We start from the raw sequence: 24,171 nt of genomic DNA, 5'->3' as shown, positions 1-24,171 counted from the left end.
ACCCTTTAAAAAGGGTTTTTTCACAGGGATGCCAAGAACCATTTTTTGGTTCCCCAAAGAACCATATCAGTGAACAGTTCTTAAAAGGATAATGTTTTTCATAGTGGGAAGAACCATTTAATAATCTAAAAAGAACCCTTTTTCACTATAAAGAACCTTCAGCTACAAAATTAATGTGAGTAGCATAGCTCAGATAATTTAGAAGAATTTGATGAGAAATATTGTGAAAAATCACTGACTTTTGATTGCAGATGTGCTTCTTTGGTAATGTACACTACTGTTAAAAAGTTTGGGGTCAGCAAGATTTTATTTCGGAAAGAACTTAATACGTTTATTCAGCTAGAACACATTAAAAGTGACAGTAAAGATGTATCATGTTGAAAAGGTTTTTATTTCAAATACATTTTTCTTTTTCTAGTCAACAATGAATCCTGAAAAAAAAAAAAAAGTATAATGGTTCCCACAAAAATATTAAGAAGCAAAACATTGATGATTATAAGAAGAGCATCAAATCGAATATTAGAAAGATTTCTGAAAGATCATGTGACACTGAATACTGGAGTAATGATGCTGAAAATTCAGCTTTGCCATTATAGAAATAAATTACCATTTTAAAATACATTAAAATAGAACAGTTCTACTGTAAATTTGTAATGATATTACACAATATGTAATATTGCATGCACTTGTCTATGCATTTTTGTCATCGACCAAACTAACACACACGGTCTGTTCCATTATATTAGGAACGCAGGTTTCCCAAACATCCATTATCAGCAAATATTTGTGATTTGTGATGCACAATTCGAGAATATGACACCTAACACTCCATGCTCTATAAAACTATAAAGCACGTACAGAACTCAAATGTGCTTTTTACTTTAATTCAGTAAAGCACTCTTGCTCATTCCGCATTACCACATGCACAGGAAGTGGAGTTGTAAAGTGCTTCCTGTGGGTTGAGCTGGAGGGTCATATTATTGATGTAGCGGATGTTATGATGGCTTAACATGCCCTTGATGCTTAACTGCATTGACTCTATAGTCAGTGTCAATAAGTGTGTGTGTGTTTTATCTGCATGGACTATAATACTGAGTGTGTGTGTGTGTGTGTGTGTGTGTGTGTTGGTGGGGGTGGTGCAGGGCGGTAACATCCCTGCAGTGTTACATTGTGCCCTCTTGTGGATATGAACAGACATTATGTGCAGACCTTCAGAATTGCGACCATGTTTCGTCTCATTAAGAATCAGTAGTTTCTGGTGACAGTCTAAAAATTTCTGCAAAATGAGAGTCAAAAAGAGTGTTACAAATATGTAAGGGACAGTATTTATCAATGCCATGAGTGAGGTAAAAATACATTTAATGTATAATATAAATTATGACCTTCAAATCAGGAGAGTGTTTTCCACCTGCTGTGTCATAGGAAGAGGGTGTTTTACTGTACAAGGCCTTTAGGACAGGGGGCAGCTGTATTCAGACTCATAAAATAAGTTTATTATTATTAAAATTAACAATAGACATCTGAGTTACCACAGATTTGTCAAACCTGGATAAATATTAAATCAAACAAATGTTATTTACAAAATCTTTATGACATCGATTTAATTCAAAACAATAAAAATGATACTACAACAACTGTTTTTTACAAAAAATGCCTATTTAGCACTGAATGCTTTTACAGAATATCGACTTTGTCCTGAGACATGTTGCTTTTATTTTGGCTGAAGACTTAAGGGGTTGGTTCACCCAAAAATATGTCATTAATTATTAATGTCGTTCCACACCCGTAAGACCTTCGTTAATTTTCAGAACACAAATTAAGATATTTTTGATGAAACCCGATGGCTCAGTGAGGCCTCTATTGCCAGCAATGTCACTGAATTTCTCAAGATCCAGAAAGGATGTGACTACAGTGGTTTTACCTTAAAATTATAAAGCGATGAGAATACTTTTTGTGCGCCAAAAAACAAAACAAAATAACGACTTTTCAACAATATCTAGTGATGGCCGATTTCAAAACACTGCTTCGAAGCTTTACGAATTTTTTGTTTTGAATCAGTGGTTCGGATCGTGTAAACGAAGCCTCGTTTACTGAAATCACGTGACTTTGGTGCTCCGAACCACTGATGCGATTTAGTACCTTTCTGGATCCTGAGAGTTTCAGTGACATTGCTGGCAATAGAGGCCTCACTGAGCCATCAGATTTCATCAAAAATATCTTAATTTGTGTTCAGAAAATGAACAAAGGTCTTACGGATGCGGAATGACATAAGGGTGAGTAATAAATGACATTAAATGATTAAATGATTGAGGATACGACAAAATGTTCACATTTTTGGAAACTGAGGCACTGAGGAATTTGTGGCAATCTTACATGAAAATCTTCTCATAACAGTTTAGTGAAGCGCTACATGTGAACTGCATGGCTGGAGGATATAAATGCTTTCTGTTGATCCACCTGTCTGCCTCCCTTCTGATCCTAACAAAGAAACTTTTACAGTTTTATGAGGTAGAAAACAAAAAAAAAGCTTTTTTTTTTTGAAAAACTATAAAACACAATCACTGCTGCCTCAGATTCTGATAAACGTTAATGAAAGCTGAACTGAAACTAAACTAAAAAAAAAAGTGTATAAAATATTAATTATGTATTAATTAATAATAACAATGAATTAATTTTGTTTTTATTCTTTTTTAACCATATGGTTAAACTATTTGAAAATTTAAGTTAATTAAAGTGCATAATAGCTCTCAGTTATGTCTATGGTTTAGATTTACATCTTAATAGTTTTATTTAAATAAAGCTAATATTTGATAAATACCTTAGTATATCTACCATATATTTCATAATAATTAACAATTATTATATTATTATTATTATTATTATTATTATATATTTATATCCAAATCAAAGATAAACAGATTTTTTAAAAATACACATTTAAAAATTGTCACATTTGTTTCATATTTCACATCAATATATAATCATAATTACGTGTCATGAAAAGAAAAAAAAAGTTCAGTATGGTGCAAAACAAACATCTGGTTTCACATCAAACATCAAACCAAGTGGCTTCCAAACTCTCCGGTCCCAATTTAGGACCCAACAAAGATCATTTGCTGACATGCATGAGAGCATGTGCATGTGGAGAAACACAGCTCTGCAGAAAGCCATGTTTGGATAGTTCCAGAAGAAAAATACCTTCATCATCACTCTTCAGTTTATTGTTTCACAGACATGAAGTATCTTCTGGTTGAAATCCTCTGGCTGGTCAGCATACACATAGTGTCCTGCACCTCTTATAGCCTAAAACAAATGCATGCAAATAAGAAGTTTAACATTAGTTAAAAGAAGACAGGCACTGACTAAGAATACCAAGAAAACAACCAGTGTGTATCAGAAGTGCCATAATAAATTGTAGGTGTTTATTTTGAACCACTGCCACAGATTGTGATATAAAATGATACAATATTTTCACTTGGCTCTTTGTGTAAAACTAACTTCCCTAATAACTTGACACAATATTACACAACGGCATTGCAGAACTAGAATAATTAGCTCAGTTTTTGTGGTGGTGAAAAGAGTCAGTCTGGAATACAAGCACATTCACTGTACAAAAAACCTTTGTTTTTGGACTGCCTGCCAACTCAAGCAATTACAAATTGTACCCTTACATGACTGCTTGTTCTCAACATTATAATCTATTAGAATTTATGCAAAAAACCTCCCACTGGAAGTAAAAAGTTATTTGTGGAAGTTATGTCATACAAGCAAAGCTCCAAATGTCTGTGAAATCCCATGATGCAGTGGTTCCCAAACTTTTTAGAGTGGTACCCCCTGAGGCATTTAACATTCTTCTGCATACCCCATCTCTTCCACTTAGGCGGCAATCACACCTTTTCTATTAAGGGACAATACTTGAGACCCCTCAAATTGATTTTCCAGCACATTACCTTTATAAATGTTTTAAATAAATGGAGAAATATGCAATGATGGTAAAAAAAAGTGATACTTTTAAATATTTAACTAAATCTGCCAGTAGGTGGCGGTAAGTCACTGTCTTAATGATTCATTCGTTCATTCATTCATTCATTCAGTAAAGAAACATGTGGTTGTATTTATGAATGGGTCATTGAATCATTGACTCGATTTGTTCAAACAACTCATTCAAAGCCGCAGATTCTTTCCTCACTTTTACCCACTTTTATCACCACTTTTACAAAGGTACATTGATGAGAATGGCAGTAATGTAGGCAGCATACTCTGCACACAACCTATCACATGCACGCTGCTTGTGTGGATGTAGTCAGTAAGTTTTGACTGCAAAAGATGGTCATTTGATTGTATGTCATGTATTTGACCTTTTACAGGATTTTTTCTTTTAGAAATACATGCTCAGTTTTAATGCTATTTTATTTAGGTGGGACAGAATTAAAGGGGTCATATAATGCCCCTTTTACAAGATGTGTATGTGAAGTTTTAGCTCAAAATACCCCACAGATCATTTTTTATAGCATGTTAAATTTGTCACTTTTTGAGGGCAAGCAAAAACGCTCCGTTTTTGTGTCCCCCTTTAAATGCAAATGAGCTGGTGCTCCTACTAAGAGGGCGGAGTTTCAAGAGCTCGTGTTTGCAGCGCCAGTTACCTGACAACAGAGTCGGACAGTGATGGAGAGACTCAAGAAGAAGTGACAATGTAGAATGCAACAGGATGTTTCTGAATGGTTAGTTGATGAATTTATGTAGCTGATGTGGAGTTAACTATCTTAAAGTCATTGATTGCATATTCTGTCATGATAATCTATAAATCGCTCATGTGGGAACTGTTGTCAGATCCTACAGAGCCAGAGAATATATGCTGCATGAAGACAGAACAGGTAAAGTTTAATTACGGTTATAATTTGTCATGTTGTCATCTTGCTTTTATGACAGGCTAATGCATTTGTGTTGCGTACTATATTGCAATATCATGGCCTCACCCCTTTGTTACGTGTTCTCGGGGGCAGGGTTTATGTAAATTTTAGGGTTAGTCACCAACCCAGGAAGAAGCTCATTGTAGTCCCTATCAGCCGTTTGTTGTAGTCCTTAAACAGAGAATTCTTTAAAAGAAAATATCTCTCTTTGCATTGAACTTTGAGCGTCCTAACTTTGCAAAAGTTGTTTATGCTCTAACAGCAACATTACACACTAACTAAAGTTAAAAAAGTGAAATCGCAATAAACCACCCCTTTAAATGAATGGCAAAACTCAGCATTTTGTTTGAGTACCCACTCTGTCACCTCACATACCCCCAGTGGTACATGTACCCCAGTTTGGGAACCACTGCCATAATGGATATCTTGCCTATCATCATGCCCAAAGGGGTCATATCATGCATCTTTTTTTCCCCCTTAAGTCTACTTATAATAGTTTTTTTTGTGCTAAAAATAGTCAGTCAAAATGGCTTTAAGAATCATCCCCTTCGCATGCCGATTAAGATGTGCTGTGGTGTTCGTACACCATTGTTTCAAAACTGTCAAAAATAGTATTTAAGTGCCCCATCCTTCCATAATAGCCTCTTTGAAAATCCTACATGCATTATTAAAGAATCACAAAGCAATATGCTACACAAACTGTTAAACAGGATCTATTATGTTTTGTCTAATGTTACTTTTTGAGCATGAAAATAAATAATTCCCGCCGAGGCATATGCAAAAAAAAAGGGGGAAAGGTCTTGTTGAGTTGTGTTGTGTGTTGTCAGCATGTCCAAGAGACGCTGTTTTTTTTCCCACCCCGGATCTAACGTGGTTATGGGAATGACATTTATGAAGCATACTTGAATAATCTCAACATATTAATCCAGCCGACCAATCAGAACACACTGCACATTTCGGAAGGAGAGGCTTTTATAGAGACAAGAACTAAGCAGAGCATTACTGTCAGACTGAGAAAAGAGGTGCTGCAACCATGTAAAATATGTGAAAAATAAGGTTTTTCAACATTCAAGCATGAAAACCTTAAGCCTAACCTAAACCTAAAGCTTAACTTCAGTCACTCATTTGTAACATTGGGATCCTTCCGAAGGATATGCAGAGTTGTAGGTGCTACACAAAGACAGGAATAGCACAGTCTGGCTTTCTCATTACTGATGTGTAAATGTGGCAACCATGTGTTCAAATGCATTCATCTGTGTTGCAGTATGTTTCATAATACATCAAGCTGTTCTCTTAAAAGATCATGAAAAGTCTCTATGAGTGGCAGTGTGTACTGAGCAGTGAATGGAGAACTCACAATGATCTCTACATGGGAGTTTGGCCTCATTTCTTTGATTGAATTGCCGGAGTGGCCATCTATGCTGGAGCGTGAGCCATAGATCACCGTAATGGGGATGTCGCTGTGAATCAGGCCAATTCTCTGCAGCATAGGCCTCTTTGCCCAGCCATACGGAATGGTCATGTTTTTAAAGGCTGTTTCACCGCTAAAATATTATGATCATAATAAAAAAACAAAAAACAGACCGTTATGAGCATTTCAACATTCAGACATATATCAAGGCCATTCACAACAAAAGCATAATAGAGAAAGAATGAGATAGATTTTTTTAGATAGACAGACATAGATAGATAGATAGATAGATAGATAGATAGATAGATAGATAGATAGATAGATAGATAGATAGATAGATAGATAGATAGATAGATAGATAGATAGATAGATAGATAGATAGATAGATAGATAGATAGATAGATAGATAGATAGATAGATAGATAGATAGATAGATAGGTTTGGTACCTTGGACTCTGGACATTAAGATGGTAGATATATTCTGTGACTCTATTGTCATTAAACATAACTGCAAATTTCTTTTTGAAGTCTGGTCTCAGAGTCTGCACAAGAGTGGGACCTACAGGGCAATACAAACACACATCTCAAAAAACTAAAAAGTGAAAATCCACCTGAAATTGATCTATCCAAAAATGATGGATCACTCATAAAATTTTCATCCTATCATTAATTCTTCAGTTCATGTGTCACATGTTCCCATAGTCAGTGACTAATGTCCAGTCCCCTTGAGAATCCTACACAACTCGACAGAAAGCTCTGCAGATTTCCAAGGAATTGGAATGTCCATCACTCACAAAGTTCTACACATAACCAGTCAGGGAAGGCAAGGGAGGCACAGCCCACTTAAAATTTTGAGATGAAAATGGGAGAATAATTTCATGTTAATAAAATTTGTTGTGTTATGTCTTTAGAATGTGTATTTCTTGTTCTTGTTTGTAATTTCAACACTGCAAACCATAATATTACTGGAATTGGAGCTACCGGTTGTTTGCTTTTCTGCTGCTTTTCCCCGTGAACAAGCCGAATCTGCAAATGTGATTACAACCGTTCAGTGCTAAGGCAAATTTGATGAGACAGAGACGGTAGAGGGGGAGGGGGAGGGGGAGGCACAATCCATATTCAGAGACTTTTGCCTCATTGGTAAAAAAAAAAAATAGCCATTTACCAGGGAGTATTTCACTTTCTCAGCATCACAGAGGTGGCTCTTGGTATATAAACCAATCCTTGTAGAAAACAAGTGATATTAGTTTGAACTGCTCCTGCTGATAATCTAGACAACCACCCAATTATGACTGATAGAAATATTGAATATTTGTAAAAAAATTTTTACCAAGCTACCATTCGAGTAAAAGCTATAAATTAAAATTATAAAGTGAAATTACAGTTGTGGTCAGAATTATTGGCACCCTTGATAAATATGATCAAAGATGACTGTAAAAATAAATCTGCATTGTTTGTCCTTTTGATCTTTAATTCATAAAATTAGCAAAAATCTAACCTTTCATTGAAGGAAAATAATTGAAAGTGGGGAAAAAAAAAAAAAATCACATTATGAAATAAGTGTTTTTCTCCAAAACACGTTGGCCACAATTATTGGCACCCTTTTTTTCAATACTTTTTGCAACCTCCTTTTGCCAAGATAACAGCTCTGAGTCTTCTTCTATAATGCCTGATGAGTTTGGAAAACACCTGACAAGAGATCAGAGACCATTCCTTCATGCAGAATCTCTCCAGATCCTTCAGATTCCCAGATCCATGTTGGTGCTTCTTCTCTTCAGTTCACTCCACACTCTTTTTTTGTAGGGTTCAGGTCAGGGGACTGGGATGGTCATGGCAGAAGCTTCATTTTGTGCTCAGAGACACATTTTTGTGTTGGTTTTGATGTTTGTTTTGGATAATTGTCCTAATGGAAGATCCAACCACGGCCCATTATTGGATATATAGCAGAAGCGGTCAGGTTTTGAATTTTTATCTGTTGGTATTTGATTGAATCCATGATACCATGAATCTGTCCAGGACCTCCAGCAGAAAAATAGGCCCACAACATTAAAGATCCAGCAGTATATTTAACCGTGGGCATGGGGCACTTTTTATCCATGTGTGCACCAAAACCATCTGGTGGGTTTGATGCCAAAAAGCTCTTTTTTAGTTTCATCTGACCATATAAGCCAGACCCGTTTGAAGTTCCAGTCGTGTCTGACAGCTGAATATGCTGGAGACTGTTTCTAGATAAGAGCAGAGGATTTTTCTTGAAACTCTCCTGAACAACTTGTGGGGATGTAGGTGCTGTTTAATCATTTTTTAGGCTTTCTGAGACTCAAGACTCAACTAATCTCTGCAATTCTCCAGCTGTGATCTTTGGAGAGTCTTTGTCCACTCAAACTTTCCTCCTCATCGCGCATTAGGACGATTTAGACACACGTTCTCTTCAAGGCAGATTTGTAACATCTTTTGTTGATTGGAAGTTCTTAAAGGGATAGTTCACCCAAAAATGAAAACATTGATGTCCTCGGTTACACCACAATGTCCAACTGCATTCAGACCTCGGTTAGTGAGGTCTGATCACGCTCTGACAACGGCAGTGATGTCTCGCGCATATACTTCAATGAGTGCTAGACATCACTTCCGTTGTCAGAGCGCGATCAGACCTTACTAACCGAGTGCTGAACGCAGTTGGACATTGTGGTGTTTTAGAGGTAAAAAATGATATAAATACTGTTCGGTTTCTCACACAAACCGATCGTTTCGTGTCTTAGGACATCAATGTGTCGTCAGGAGCCACAGGGTTTAATTTGGATTTGTCTATGCAAGTTTTTTCGACTCTTATTGATTGTGTTCCCATTCACTCACATTATTTGACTGACAGACGGCAACGATTGCAATTAAAAATCATCATTTGTGTTCTACTGAAGAAACAAAGTCACCTACATCTTGGATGCACTGGGGGTAAGCAGATAAACATTTTTGGGTGAACTATCCCTTTAATTATTGCCCTGATGGTGGAAACGGGGATTTTCAATGCTTTAGCTATTTTCTTGCAGCCACTTTCTATTTTGTGAAGCTCTTTTGCTGCACATCAGAACTATATTGTTTGGTTTTACTCAATGTGATGAATGATTAAGGGAATTTGGCCTTTGTGTTTCCTCATGTTTATACTCCTGTGGAACAGGAAGTCATGGCTGGACAATTTCATGTTCATGGTCACCCTGGTGTGCTAAAAAAAAAAAAGTAAATATGAATGGGAATATACTCCAGAGATATTTTACTCATAAAAAAATGTAGGGGTGCCAATCATGTGTTTTGGAGAAAAACATTTATTTCATAATGTGATTTTCCCCCCACTTTCAATTATTTTCCTTCAATGAAAGGTTAGATTTTTGCTAATTTCTTAATTAAAGATCAAAAAAATAAACAGATTTATTTTTACAGTCATCTTTGGTCATATTTACCAAGGGTGCCAATAATTCTGACCACAACTGTATATTGTCTTGCTGTGTATGTGTAATATAATTTGATTACATTTAAAGGACATTTTAAGCAGTTAAAAACAAACAAACAAACAAACAAACAAACAAACAAACAAACAAACAAAAAAACACCCGGGTTCTCAGATTTCGTTTAAAAAAAAAAAAAAAAGTAAAAAATAAAAACTCACCAGCCAACACTGCACATCACTATTGTGTTTGTTTATTAAATATTCTGGCTACTTAAATTTTTAGCATCTTTCAGCTATTAATAATACTACAGTACACTCAGCTCGGTTTAACAATTTTCGGTATGTTAATGTCTATTCCACAGAATTCTGTAGATTTCCCTAAGAAATTAGCACATACAATGTGAAAAAAGTCTGGGCTTGGGTATGATGTTTCTGGGTATGAGGTTTTGCCACTCCTAAAATACTAGGTAATTTGTGCCCTGGCTATTTTATATTAAACTAGCACTCAAGGACACTGAGATGACATCATTTTTGGATGATCTGAAATTCATATACAACAAGAACAAACATTATCAGTGTAGAAAATAGGAAAAGAGAAAAAGAGAAATTAAATATTATCCCAGATGAGATATTAAAATGCTAAAATATAATTGGAACATCATCATTAATATTAATCTATGAAATTTAAAACACAAAATTTTCAGATCCTTGATAACTCTAGGATTTTTGCCAAAGCCAATTTGTTCTTGCAAAACACTTTTACTGCAGCATATACACAGAAAGTAATGTGATTAAAGTATGCGATATGAGACAAGTATAAGGTATGATAAGAGACATGCTCCAATTACTGAGTGAATCATTTCAGTGAAATTGCAAAGTGTGACGTCTTGGCTAAATCTGTCCCTGGGTTTCATTAATGACAATCTTTATCAAATGGTGTTCTACATCATTTAAGATATACAAGCACATCTTGAGCCTTAAGCTGTAATTTCTCTTTCTCTCATTAATATTTTTATTACATTTGATTTGCACTCTCGGATTAGAGTAAATCTTACCTAACGGTCCAGCCAACCTGAGACCAGCGAGGGGGTTGAATGGGCTCAGCATTGCCCCTATAGCTTTGATCCACACAGGAATAGGCCTATCCTGGTCTCCTGTGTTAGGGCGCTCTGGAAAACCCCACGGTTCTACCAGAATCAGGTGCTTTACTCTGGACAGTGGGTAAAGAAAATGACATACTGTAATAAGTCTGTAGCATATTTTCAGTTGAATCACAACTAAATGGAGTTACACTGACCAAATGTTATTTTTTTTTTTTTTTGCAAAAAATCTGTGCATCCTGATACCCAGAGACCAAAAAAATAAATAAATAAAAAAATTCTTTGTGGGCAAGATAGAAGTGAAACTACTCAGGGAAATGCAGCAACTCTAATGCTGTTGAAATCGGATGCTAACAAAAATAGTTTAGAATCAAATTCTGAGTTGAAACTGCTGACAGACAGAAAGGTTGTGGGAAATGGGGAAACAGGAAGGATGTGAAAAACAGTGGTTTGCATCCAGAGTCCACAGTTACAACACAACAGGACATAGAAAAGAGTTTCTATTCATCGAGGGACTGATTTGAAATCAGATTTAAATGTGAATTAATGTAAGACAGGATACAGAATGACAAATTATAAATCTGAATTTAAGAAAGTTGATCAAAGAATGTTAAGTGAGTCATTTAAAAAATGCATTATTGCATGTTTTTAATAATGCAATTTGTTTTTCTGTATGAATTATGCAGAAATATATTATCTCATTCACATAACATTAGATAACATTAATAATTTTTAAATATTTTTTTATGGACCATGGAGGAAAGAACACTTTGTTCACATAATGCTCTAATTTACTAATATACATATGTCAATATTTATTCTATAAAATAAAAAAATTGGCTTCGATACTGTGTTAATTGTTTTGGCAGGATTTAACTTAAGAAATAAGAATTCAAATCAGATGAGAAAAATGTATTCTACATATAAGAGAATAAATAAGCAGAATTAGTCAAAATTAATGATTTAATGTTATTTTTTAAAAGAAGATGCAACAGCCATTCATCAATCAATATGACATGTGTAAATTAATCAAAGAGACTCTGCTCTAATGTAGATATTTACATGTGCTTACACATCATTTAATCTCTCACTCAATTAGAGGATCATAATAATTAAATATTTAGCTGAAGCTGAACTCTTTTCCTTCTTTTTAGTTACAAACCTGGTAGGGTATGTGATAGCGTAGGAGGCAGCCAGATATCCTCCAAGGTTATGGCCCAACATAATCATACTTTCCAGGCCCAGTTTCTCCCTCCACTGTTCGATGGACTCCACAAACTGGAGCTCAGCCTCCTGGGCATCAGTGCTGAAGTGAGGTCTGCTGCTCTGGCCAAAACCCAGCAGGTCGAAGGCGTAAATGGGCCTCTGCTGAGAGAGAGAGTCCACGTTCAAGGCCCAGAGTCCAACACCACTCCCAAATCCATGCAGCAGCACCAGAGGGGTTTTATTTTCCACTGGTCCCTTAAATACCAACGTCGACAGTGTATTCTTGTCAGATATGTGGACAAACTGCCTGTAGAACTTGCTTGTGATGTCTGAAAGAAATAGATAAACCTTTTCTTTTTATTACAAAGGGCGCAGAAAATGTATCTGCAAAGGTTACATCTTACCAGAAAACACACACCAACTAAGCTAAGTTAATAATAAGTTAATACTTAAAAGTTTTAACTTATAAGTTTATTATCTTCTCTCTTTATATATGTAAGATTTTTTTTTTAGAAAGACTTTAATCAGCAAGGATGCATTAAATTGATCAATTGACAGTGAAGACATAATGTTACAAAATATTTCTGTCAAATTAATGCTGTTCTTTTGAACTTTCTATTCATCAAAAAAAATCAAAAATCAAAAAAATCAATCAAAGTTTCAACAAAGATATTAAAGATATTTCAACATTTATGATAAGAAATGTTTCCTGAGCAGCAAATCAGCATATTGGAATGATTTCTGAAAGATCGGCACTGAAGACTAAAGTAATGATGCTGAAAATTCAACTTTATCATTACAGGAATAAAGTACATTTCAAAATATATTAAAATAGAAAAAAGTAACTTTAAATTGTAATTATATTTCACAATATTACTGTTTTGTTTTTGATCATATAAATGCAGCCTTAGTGAACATATAAGACTTCTTTTAAAACTATTAAAAAAATCATACCGACCCAAAAAGGTAGTGTATACCTTGATTGATGATTGATGATAGCAATAAAACTGAATTAAAGGCTAAATCAATATATAGTGGCAAGAATAAGTTTGTGAAGCCTTTGAAAACAACTGGATTTCTGCATTAGAGCTTAATCTAATTCCCAATTATAGACAAACACAGTCTGAATTATATATCATCCAAGTAGACTACATGCTATTAATAAACTCTTCTCTATGTAGTAATGATAGACCCTACTCTAATGAGCTCAAAGACATTTTGAATGTGTTGATGTGTTTGACAAACAGTGTCTTGATGCCCTGGATATTGATATTTTGTTATTAGAGGTCTAAGCACAAAAAAGGTGAATTGGATACCTAATGAATTTATTATGCTAACTGCAAATTCTAAACTATCAGCCATTTCAACTGAAAGATTAAAGGGATAGTTCACCCAAAATGAAAATTATCTTATGATTTACTCACCCTCAAACCATCCTAGGTGTATATGACTATCTTCTTTCAGACGAACACAATCTGAGTTATATTAAAAAAAATCCTGGCTCTTCCAAGCTTTATAATGGTAGTGAATGGGGTGTTTTTTGAAGCCCAAAAAAGTGCATCCATCCATCATAAAACTAGTCCTAATAAAGGGCTTCTGAAGTGAAACAATTGGCTTTTGTAAGAAAAATATCCATTTTCAAAACTTTATAAACTATAAAACTAGCTTTCGGCAAAAAGCTGTACGCAAATTGAGTTCCGGCAGAAGAGTGGCCTCTGACCGAAAACACTGATATGGCATCCATGATACGGGAAGGTACTGGAAACACAGGACTAGCACCATTATAACTGGACATGCTGGTGACCGTGATGGACCAAGCTCCGCGACTATTGGAGCTTGATGCATGGTTATTATTTTATAGACGGTTCAAGTGGAGTGTGTAAGGAACTGGAAGAGAGCAGAGCATGTAGTGCCATCTGCTGTTAAAAACTAAGCTCAGAATCAGCTCAGAAATTTGAGAGAGAATCGCAACAGATTCAGAAAATCTCAGAATCGATCTAGAATCATTTCTCAATTCGCGATTCAATGATTTATTGTCCCAGCCCAAGAAACCAGGCCCATATAGATGAAAGTCCACATTTACACCACATATATCATCATATTCCTTCCAACAGTAAACATTTTAGCGGGGTATTTTTTTTTTTTTTTTTACTTCTCGTTTAATCTAACAGTAAGAGTGAGTGGATTTCCTTTGAAAGTCAGTTGCCCTTTTAATACCTGTGTGTTGCTGTAACCTATTTCATCAAACCCTAACTTTCAGTGAAGATTCAAGTTGGACTTTTCTGTAAAAACAGCATCATAAGATTAATTTGAATTGGATCGCCATTTGGAGCTATATTTTGCTTTTAATTATAGTATAGAACTAACCCATGAGATGAAACTAGATGGAAAGACTTCCACCAAGAAGGCCATCTGTTCAGGGTTCATGCAGGTTTCAGTAAGTCAAATTTAAGACCTTTTTAAGACCATAAAGATTGACATTTAAGACCTACACTACGCATTACCAAAAAATATTCAAATCAAAGAAATTCTGAAAAAATCATTTTATTTCAATGAATACAGTCATTGAAAAAGCATTAATTTAATTTACAGATAAAGCAATCACATTGGCAACCTTCCACACCCAACAACGTGCCAAATGCCCAAAACCATAGGCCCAAAATGAAAATAGGCTAAAACAAACTTGCCCTCAAACAGATTATCTCATATTTATTTACATTATAAAACCGCATATTAATAGCCTAATAGAGATTGAACAGGCTACTCCAACCCATGTAACAACCAATGTAGCACACACACACACACATCAGATAATCCATGTTAGATAGATCGATAGATAGATATTCTAATTATCCCGAGGTAAGTATCTATCTATCTAACATGGATTATCTGGTGTGTGTGTGTGTCCTGTACTGTCCCATGAACTGTGAGCCTCGGTACCTCGACTTAACAATTCCATTGTTCCAGAAACAAACGTTGACGTCAAGCTGCTTGGTCCTGGTGGTCTGATTTTGGCTTTCATTGAACATTACGACATACGGCCCGGTAAGAGTACGAATCAGTTCCCTCTTTATAAACTCCCCCAATCCAAATCTCGCCAGCCACATAAGTGATCTTGTTGGGCCCAGGAGAACGTCTTTGCGATTACTGAATCAGGGAACATCACTTGGAAGAGATCGCTAATCTCACTGTTGCTATTAAATGAGTGGTGTTTAGTCACAGTGTGTAGTATCCAAAGCACCTCGGCTTTCGATGTGTCAGTCGATCCAAAAGTAGCTGCGATGATATTGCGCTTGTTGGAAATCTCAGAAGCATAGACCAGGAGACTTTGGGATCTCTTGAAGCAGAAGTTACTCTTTATTGAGAAACACGCTGTGCGTCGCTGTGGACATCCAAAATCTGACTAAGGCAGTGTACACTGAAGTTTATATACATTTTAGGGGGCAGTGCTTAGTGATAGAGACAAAGCACCAGGGAGACAACAAAGCATGCAAATGAAGTATTCAGGTATAGGAACCCGCCCCAGACGCTAGAGTGTCACAAGTCCTAATCCAATCAGCATACCTATTCAAAGAATGGGAGAGGGGCTCCAAGAGCCATTAACGACAACAGGTGAGAATCTCAGTAATCTGACTCATTAGACATACAATAAAGAGAACAGGAACTGGCAGAAAACTCTTGCTAGAAACTTTGCTAAACAGAATCATTCATCTGAGGTGGTCATCTTTACCTTAAAATGCTAAATACAATGTACTTCACCTTAGCAATTAATGTGAGGTGATGTCAGTATGTAGGATCAACAGATCTTAAACAGATTATTAAATTTGTAATCCCACACGCTGGAGACCGGAGGGACCAGGCATTGAGGAGGACGGCGGCAGTGGTGAGGCTAATTGGCCGAGTCCGCTGAAGGCATTTTGCGGCTAGCTTGTGTTTCTCCACTCTGGCGTGTGACTCCAGCGCCTTCACACCCAGAGTCCCTAATTGATTTTTTTTTTAAGTTTGCAGTGAGCCTCGTACATGGAGCTGGGTACCGCTTGTAACCAACAGCAGAAATCGCTGTGATTAGCCATGTCTCGTTGAAAGTAACTCTGAGGAGATGCAGACGTATTTCGCGGGCAGGTATTGCATTTATCACAGGATTTGTAGTTTTATCACCGCGTATACCAACACCAATATACCCCAGAAAGAACTACGACTCGCTACTTTTTTGCTACTTTGTAATAACTTTCAGCAGGTAGCGTTTCTGGAAATGGGTAAAAAAAATGTAGACATGACCAAATGAAATTTAAGACCTCGGATGAAAATCTGGCCATTTTTAAGACTTTTTAAGGCCTTAAATTTAAAGTTCAGAATTTTAGACTTTTTAAGACCCCGCGGGAACTGTTGTTGGTTTCCTGGTAGATAAGGACAGCAAGAATACTGTACTAGGCTGTCAACCAATCTCAGGAAGGCCTATTACCATCTGCCTTGGTGGAACACCTTTTTTAACATTACTGTCATCCAAGCCTATGCACCCACCTCGTATTACAGTGAGGAAGACACAGAAGAGTTCTGCAACCAGGTGCAAAGTACCATCGACAATGCTCCAAAGAAAGACATTATAATAATTCACGGTGACTGAAATGCCAAGGTGGGCATTGATGCAGAGTCAGACTGGAAAGGCACCTGCAGAACAGCTTGCAACCCTAAGAACAATAGCGGGGGATAAAGGCTACTGGAGTCTGCCACCTATAACAACCTTATACTGGGAAACAGACTGGGAAACCACAAGAACTCCCGTAAATGGACATGGCATGCACTTAATGGAATCCACCACAATCAGATCTATTACATCATGATTCCACAACTTTTCAAGAGCGGAATAAAACAAGCCAGTACCCACAATTTTCCAGGGGCAGACATTGGAAGCAACCATGACTTAGTCATGATGAACTTCCAAGTCTCAAGAAGACCTGGAGGAAGCAAAATCCCAGAATCAAGCTTGACTTGGAACGACTTAAGGATCCAGAAGTCACAGAAGTTTCTGAGTCTTCAAGTATGTTTTAGACGAAGACATCGAGACCCTCACTGCTAAATTCTCATCAGCCATGATGGAAGCAGGAACTGCAACACTGTGAAAATATAGACACAATTTGAAGCCCTAGCTCTCTGATGAGATTGCCTGGCAAGGCCAGACTGATATATCTTCTACAAGATATATCAGTCTAGTCAGTCCGCCCTCAGTCGCGATTCGAGTCAACTCCAAACCGCACCGTGCAATCAGATTTGTTTATTTCAGTGACGCAAACAGCGTCACTCTAGTACGGCGAAAGTCGCTTCAATATCAACAAAGATTTCGCACGGGAGACCCGAGAGTTTGTTCTATTCAGCCGTGAATTCAGTTTTAAATGACCAAAAACACATTAATTATTTACTTTTCACTGCTGACTCTCTTGTCGCTTTGCTAACGTCATATCCGCCCTTCTCTGATTGGTTTACTCCGCTTCCTGTTTGCTCGGATTTGCTCCGCCCTAGAAATCAAATTGATTCAATGGCTGACCAGACTCATCCGCTGGTACAGTGGTGAGGCTGGATTTTCCAGGCAACTGATGAGATACTTCAGCAGTTACACAAGGCATCAGCACAAGAAAGAAAGAAACCCTATCGATGACTCAAATACAAAGAGTCCAAAAGGAACATCAAGAAGAGCATGAAAGTAAAAAAAAAAAAAAAAAGGATTGAAGACCAATGCAAAATGATTGAAGGCTGCATCAGTACCAACAACAGCAAGAAATCATTTGAAGTTGTGAAAGATCTCAAGTAGAAGGAAACAAAAGTCAGCAGTATACAGGACAATGCAGGAAATTGTCTAACAGAGCAAAAGGAGATCAGGGACATGTGAACAGATTACTGCTCTGAGATTTATAACCATGCAGTTCAAGGAGACCCAGAGGTACTCGTAGGAACTAGTCCAGGAGAGGAAGACGACTTCCCCATTCTCCATGAAGAGGTGGAAGCAGCGATAAGATCACTGAAGAACGGGAAGGCTCAGGGAATCGACAACATCCTGACCAAACTCATCAAAGGAAGAGGAAGCATTACCATCAACACGCTGACTAAGATCTGCAACAAGATCTGGCAAACAGGTCAGTGGCCTTCCACATGGACACAATCACTGTTAATAACACTACCAAAGAAAAGCAACCTTCAGCATTGCCAAAACTATTGTACTATCAGTCTCATCAATCACCCCAGTAAGGTAATGCTCAAAATCCTGCTCAACAGACTGAAAACACAGGCAGAAAACATCATTGCCAAGGAACAAGCAGGCTTCAGAGAAGAAAGGAGCACAGTCAAACAAATCTTTAACCTACGTATTCTCTGTGAAAAAGTACTAGCAATATCAAAGACATCTCTATCACATCTTCACAGATTTCAAAAAAGTGTTTGACAAGGTGTGGCATGCAGCCCTTGTTCTCATCACCTAACAGTTGTACAACAGTGCCAGCAGTGCATTTCTTGTAAACGGCGCCATTGGTGAATGGTTTTTAACCACCGTAGGGGTCCTTCCTATCTCTGATGCTCTTCAACATCTTCTTGGAGAGAATGATGTTGGAAGCATTGGAGAACCAGGAGAACCATACAGGAACTGTCAGCATTGGAGGTTGCAACATCAACCAACATTTTGCAGATGACATAGATGGGCTGACAAGAAAAGAACAAGAACTGAAGGAACTTGTGAAATGCTTGAATAAGACTTCTTCCAAATATGGGATGGAAATCAGCACTGATAAGACAAACTGATGACAAACTGTCCTCAAGGCATTGCAACACAAATAACTGTAGGGAACAACACATTCCAGGGCCTAGTTTATGGCCGGCCCCTCTCTGTCCGTAACAGCGGACAAAGGTTTGCTACTTTTTGATTGGATCTTGGTGGACTAACACAAACAAACTGTCCAAGGCCATCAGATAAAGATGTAAGGGCAACATCCAGACACCTATTAGAGGGCAAGAAGAAGACCTATTGTACCAAGCCTGGGAAGGACAGGACTTCTCATTGGTCCTTCACCCATCTTGAGACTACTTCCTAAGGTTGGCAGAGACTGCCATAAAAATTCCTCAGGACCTCAGCAGCAGTGGGTGAAACAAAGAGATATCACAGTGATCCATCCAAATCCATTGGAAAACTTGGAAAACTTTAAACTGATGTACTTGTACCAGTGCCTGCAATCAGTATATTTTCTTCATTTTTATTTAAAATAAATGCCTTTTCAAGCTGATATGTGATAGGAAAAGGGAGAAGAATGAGTTTGGAAAAAGGCGGATTCAAACTTATTGGGACCAATGTGTTGGGCATAACGGCACATGCCTGAGAGTACGTTTACACAACAACGATGTACAACAGATGACAACAATATCAAAACAATCGCTTTGCACTTTGAAACCTGCTTTCAAAAGTTTGTGTTTTTTAAGGTGGTTGCACACTGTGCGATTTTGGCCATGATTTGTTCGTCTGAGGCCAATTTTGAGAATCCTAAAAGATTCCTATAATCCTAGGCAACAATCTGTAGTCTTTGATCGCTAGTTTGACATGTTCACCGACAGCCGATTAATGATCGTTGTGATCAAATTTTACCTCTGACGAAATTCTGGCAGTGTCAGAAGATTTGGCGCACAGTCCTGCAGTGTGACTTCTCCTACGACAAATTGTCTTCGTTTCTCAAGATAAGCCGTGATCAAAATTAACGCTAGAAATTTCTTTGTTAGCCACCATTTCAGCCCTGTGTGTAATGCAGCTCACTGTCACCGAATGTGTGTGGGTTGATGATGTAAATCTCCGGACAAGTTTTCAAGAGCATGTCCGTTTTAATGCGTCTTGACTGTCGTACAGTCTGACATATAGGACAGCTGAGATCCCACAGTGTGACATGAGGATCATGTTCATACAGTCTGACAAGCAATAATCGTAAAAGGACTATTATAAATCGCACAGTGTGCACCCAGATTTAAATGAATGGCAAAAACGCATAAAAAGTTTTTCGTTTTTAGTTGAAAACGTTGTCGTGTGAATGCCCCTTTACTCTCCACACCACTGCTCCTGTTATCAGATGGGTTTCTTTTGTAGTTTTGTCTCACTCAACCAGACAATGGTGAGCGGAGTTAGTGTAAATAGCCTCTGCCAACAAGGCGGGATATTTGCGCTAGGTGTAAATAGACATTCCGGATATTTTTTTTTTTTTTTTACAAAGGGTTCACAAACTTATTTTTGCCACTGTATATTGATTATATCAATTATGTTGATAGTATAACTCTAGAGAAAATTTGCAATACCAAACAAAATCTTGAAACGGTTGGAGTTTAAATTTTGAAAGGCCAGCCTGATTTGACAATGGTGGTTACTCACACTGCAGCATCCTCTCTTCTGCCTCCTTCAGTTGGCTCTGAGATGTCGGGCACCAGGAGGGCAGCCAGTCGGTAATCCGCCATGACCTACAAAAAAATTAAATGTAAACTTCTCATTCTTATTTCACTTAGAAGGAAACTAAAATAAAATGGCTGAAAATGTTTGTTCTTTACAACAACAATAATAAATAACACTTCAGAGGACACAAGCCTCAGACTTTGACAAATTACTTTATATACAGTGGGTACGGAAAGTATTCAGACACCCTTAAATTTTTCACTCTTTGTTATATTGCAGCCATTTGCTAAAATCATTTTTGCAAGTTCATTTTTTTCCTCATTAATGTACACACAGCACCCCATATTGACAGAAAAACAGAATTGTTGACATTTTTGCAGATTTATTAAAAAAGAAAAACTGAAATATCACATGGTCCTAAGTATTCAGACCCTTTGCTCAGTATTTAGTAGAAGCACCCTTTTGATGTAATACAGCCATGAGTCTTTTTGGGAAAGGTGCAACAAGTTTTTCACACCTGGATTTGGGGATCCTCTGCCATTCCTCCTTGCAGATCCTCTCCAGTTCTGTCAGGTTGGATGGTAAACATTGGTGGACAGCCATTTTTAGGTCTCTCCAGAGATGCTCAATTGGATTTAAGTCAGGGCTCTGGCTGGGCCATTCAAGAACAGTCACAGAGTTGTTGTGAAGCCACTCCTTCGTTATTTTAGCTGTGTGCTTAGGGTCATTGTCTTGTTGGAAGGTAAACCTTAGGCCCAGTCTGAGGTCCTGAGCACTCCGGAGAAGGTTTCCGTCCAGGATATCCCTGTACTTGGCTGCATTCATCTTTCCCTCGATTGCAACCAGTCGTCCTGTCCCTGCAGCTGAAAACACCCCCACAGCATGATGCTACCACCACCATGCTTCACTGTTGGGACTGTATTGGACAGGTGATGAGCAGTGCCTGGTTTTCTCCACACATACCGCTTACAATTAAGGCCAAAAAGTTCTATCTTGGTCTCATCAGACCAGAGAATCTTATTTCTCACCATCCTGGAGTCCTTCAGGTGTTTTTTAGCAAACTCCATGCGGGCTTTCATGTGTCTTGCACTGAGCAGAGGCTTCCGTCGGGCCACTCTGCCATAAAAACCCTGACTGGTGGAGGACTGCAGTGATGGTTGACTTTCTACAACTTTCTCCCATCTCCCGACTGCATCTCTGGAGCTCAGCCACAGTGATCTTTGGGTTCTTCTTTACCTCTCTCACCAAGGCTCTTCTCCCCCGATAGCTCAGTTTGGCCGGACAGCCAGCTCTAGGAAGGGTTCTGGTCGTCCCAAATGTCTTCCATTTAAGGATTATGGAGGCCACTGTGCTCTTAGGAACCTTAAGTGCAGCAGAATTTTTTTGTAACCTTGGCCAGATCTGTGCCTTGCCACAATTCTGTCTCTGAGCTCTTCAGGCAGTTCCTTTGACCTCATGATTCTCATTTGCTCTGACATGCACTGTGAGCTGTAAGGTCTTATATAGACAGGTGTGTGGCTTTCCTAATCAAGTCCAATCAGTATAATCAAACACAGCTGGACTCAAATGAAGGTGTTCTGATCATCTCAAGGATGATCAGAAGAAATGGACAGCACCTGAGTTAAATATATGAGTGTCACAGCAAAGGGTCTGAATACTTAGGACCATGTGATATTTCAGTTTTTCTTTTTTAATAAATCTGCAAATGTCAACAATTCTGTGTTTTTCTGTCAATATGGGGTGCTGTGTGTACATTAATGAGGGAAAAAATGAACTTAAATGATTTTAGCAAATGGCTGCAATATAACAAAGAGTGAAAAATTTAAGGGGGTCTGAATACTTTCCGTATCCACTGTAACTCACTCTGCAAAATCAAAGCAGCATTGTACATTATAACAACAGTGTACATTACAGTGTCCATGTTACACATATTATGTTATTGATATATTGTATACTGTATATGTAATTGTGCACATTCCAACAAAATAATCACATATCAAGAAAGGGGCTAAACGTCCCAAAATTAAATAGAAACCAAAACCAATCAGTACTTTCCTATACAACTGACTGTTGCTATGCACTGTGAAATTGCTCTAATTTACCATGAGGTCATCAAGAGCAATGACAAGAGCAATGACTGATTCATGAGTAATAAATGATCAAATTGATTAATTCATTTGTAAAATATTGCTGATTTACACAGTTAATGAGAGTCTCTAAAAATATTATTATAAGACAAAACACTTTATTTAATCAACTTGGAGAGAGTACATGTTGAATAAAACACCAAGACACTGTGGCCAAACCACCAAAAACACTATTAGGCTTGCAGAGGAACAAGACAAAGAAGAATAAGCACAATCAAATAGTTTTCCATAAAAGATTTTGTAAATTTACATTTGATTTAGAATTGCCAATTGGTTCACATTTAGTAGCCCTATATGTTGCTCATTAGAATTACACTGTACATATATAATAACATGAACACTGTAAAGTGACCAAAACTTAATAACATGAACACTGTAAAGTGACCAAAACTTAGTGGCACTTAGTAGAGTTAGTTTATGAATTACATTTGGACACATTTTACCTCAGTGTCTTGTCCAAGAAACAGAAAACACTGTAGAAGAGACTACGAATACCAAGTAACACCAGTACACGCTGTGCCAGTCTAAAGCCAAGAGAATGTGAAAGAGCTGTCAATTAAAGACATACTGTAATAACTGTATTACAATTAGGCTAATGCAGGCAATTAATAATTAGTTAGATATCAGTATTGCATTCATTTAAAGAGTTTATTACTAAAAGAAGAATTGACAGGCAATTGTAAGAATTAAGAAGGAATTTTAAGAAGTGACCAAATAGCCTACATTAACAACAAACAACCTAGTATTGGGTTTTATTGCTCAATAACACTGACAGTACACAAACAGTTCGCTTACAGTGTGCAGACAAAAACGAATTCAACTAACTAAAACGACAACAATAGCAACGCACATATAAAACACAACATTTACACTTTTTTGTATGCAAATGTGTGTTTAGAGTAGACTAAGGGTCAAACTTACCCCGTGCCCGCTAACACTGTCTCCTCGGCCATGTTTTCAACACAGTGTACTGTTCAGTCAGAGAATTGTGAACATATTGTTCTTATGAGTCGGATCTTTTATTGAATCAGTTGAACAAGTTCACAAAACGGTCTGAATGAACCGATAAATGTCTCCTTTCTACATGTTCGACTAGTAATGGACAGAAAATCAAGTGAAATGATAGCAGGAGCATTTGCAGGGTAGTGAATTAACTGTTGGGATGAAAAAAATATAAATAAAATATGTGTGGAAGTGTTCGCGTGAGGGCGTAAAAGAATCATATAAGATATATAAGAATAATTATTTATTTATGTTTTAACCAGTTTAACAAATTGTTTGATACAACCAATTCGGGCTTCTGACAATCACTATAGCGTATTTATTACTAGGACACAAAACAAACACAACTTCATATGATGTTTATACATTCATATTCTATTGCTGTGATGTTATACATATGTCCAGTGTAGATGTGAAACTGTTTACACACAAACTAAGATTTGTTTAAGATTTAATATATGTTTAACTACACACAAGCTAATTTAAGATAAATTAAGATGCCAGAAATTCAAAAAACTTTCTGAGTTCCGACCCATTTAATAAGCCAGTGAA

The 24,171-nt window shown here is 37.2% G+C and overlaps 1 protein-coding gene across 3 annotated transcripts; it reads right to left on the bottom strand.

Annotated features, from left to right (window-relative positions):
• Window positions 1–354: 354 nt before the first annotated feature.
• Window positions 355–23,655, bottom strand: abhd5a (abhydrolase domain containing 5a). Of its 3 annotated transcripts, XM_048153062.1 has the most exons (10): window positions 23,539–23,655; window positions 23,061–23,141; window positions 20,453–20,538; window positions 12,020–12,392; window positions 10,813–10,967; window positions 6,769–6,880; window positions 6,268–6,454; window positions 3,199–3,303; window positions 1,383–1,411; window positions 355–1,276 (listed from the first exon to the last, which is right to left on the bottom strand). In XM_048153062.1, the coding sequence occupies exons 1-8, from the start codon at window positions 23,568–23,570 to the stop codon at window positions 3,214–3,216; spliced, it is 1,116 nt and encodes a 371-aa protein (XP_048009019.1). In that variant the 5' UTR covers window positions 23,571–23,655; the 3' UTR covers window positions 355–1,276; window positions 1,383–1,411; window positions 3,199–3,213. The 3 variants fall into 3 exon arrangements, with proteins under 3 accessions (XP_048009019.1, XP_048009018.1, XP_048009020.1); XM_048153061.1 differs by lacking the exons at window positions 355–1,276; window positions 1,383–1,411 and having other exon boundaries at window positions 3,151–3,303; XM_048153063.1 differs by lacking the exons at window positions 355–1,276; window positions 1,383–1,411; window positions 23,061–23,141 and having other exon boundaries at window positions 3,151–3,303; window positions 23,539–23,589.
• Between the last annotated feature and the right edge of the window lie 516 nt (window positions 23,656–24,171).

The sequence above is a fragment of the Megalobrama amblycephala genome, linkage group LG13 (genome assembly GCF_018812025.1).
Source record: "Megalobrama amblycephala isolate DHTTF-2021 linkage group LG13, ASM1881202v1, whole genome shotgun sequence".
Lineage (NCBI taxonomy): Eukaryota > Metazoa > Chordata > Actinopteri > Cypriniformes > Xenocyprididae > Megalobrama > Megalobrama amblycephala.
The sequence above is the reverse complement of the archived record's forward strand: the minus strand, read 5'-3'. Positions and strand labels throughout refer to the sequence as shown.

What these genes read in the sequence shown, in the direction of transcription:
- abhd5a (XM_048153062.1), bottom strand. Translation starts at nt 23,570, where the DNA reads ATGGCCGAGGAGACAGTGTTAGCGGGCACGGG. An exon ending in TTCTTGGACAAGACACTGAG is followed by an intron (nt 20,539 to 23,060) that starts GTAAAATGTGTC and finishes ATTTTTTTGTAG; the next exon opens with GTCATGGCGGATTACCGACT. An exon ending in GCTATCACATACCCTACCAG is followed by an intron (nt 10,968 to 12,019) that starts GTTTGTAACTAA and finishes CCCACTGTCCAG; the next exon opens with AGTAAAGCACCTGATTCTGG.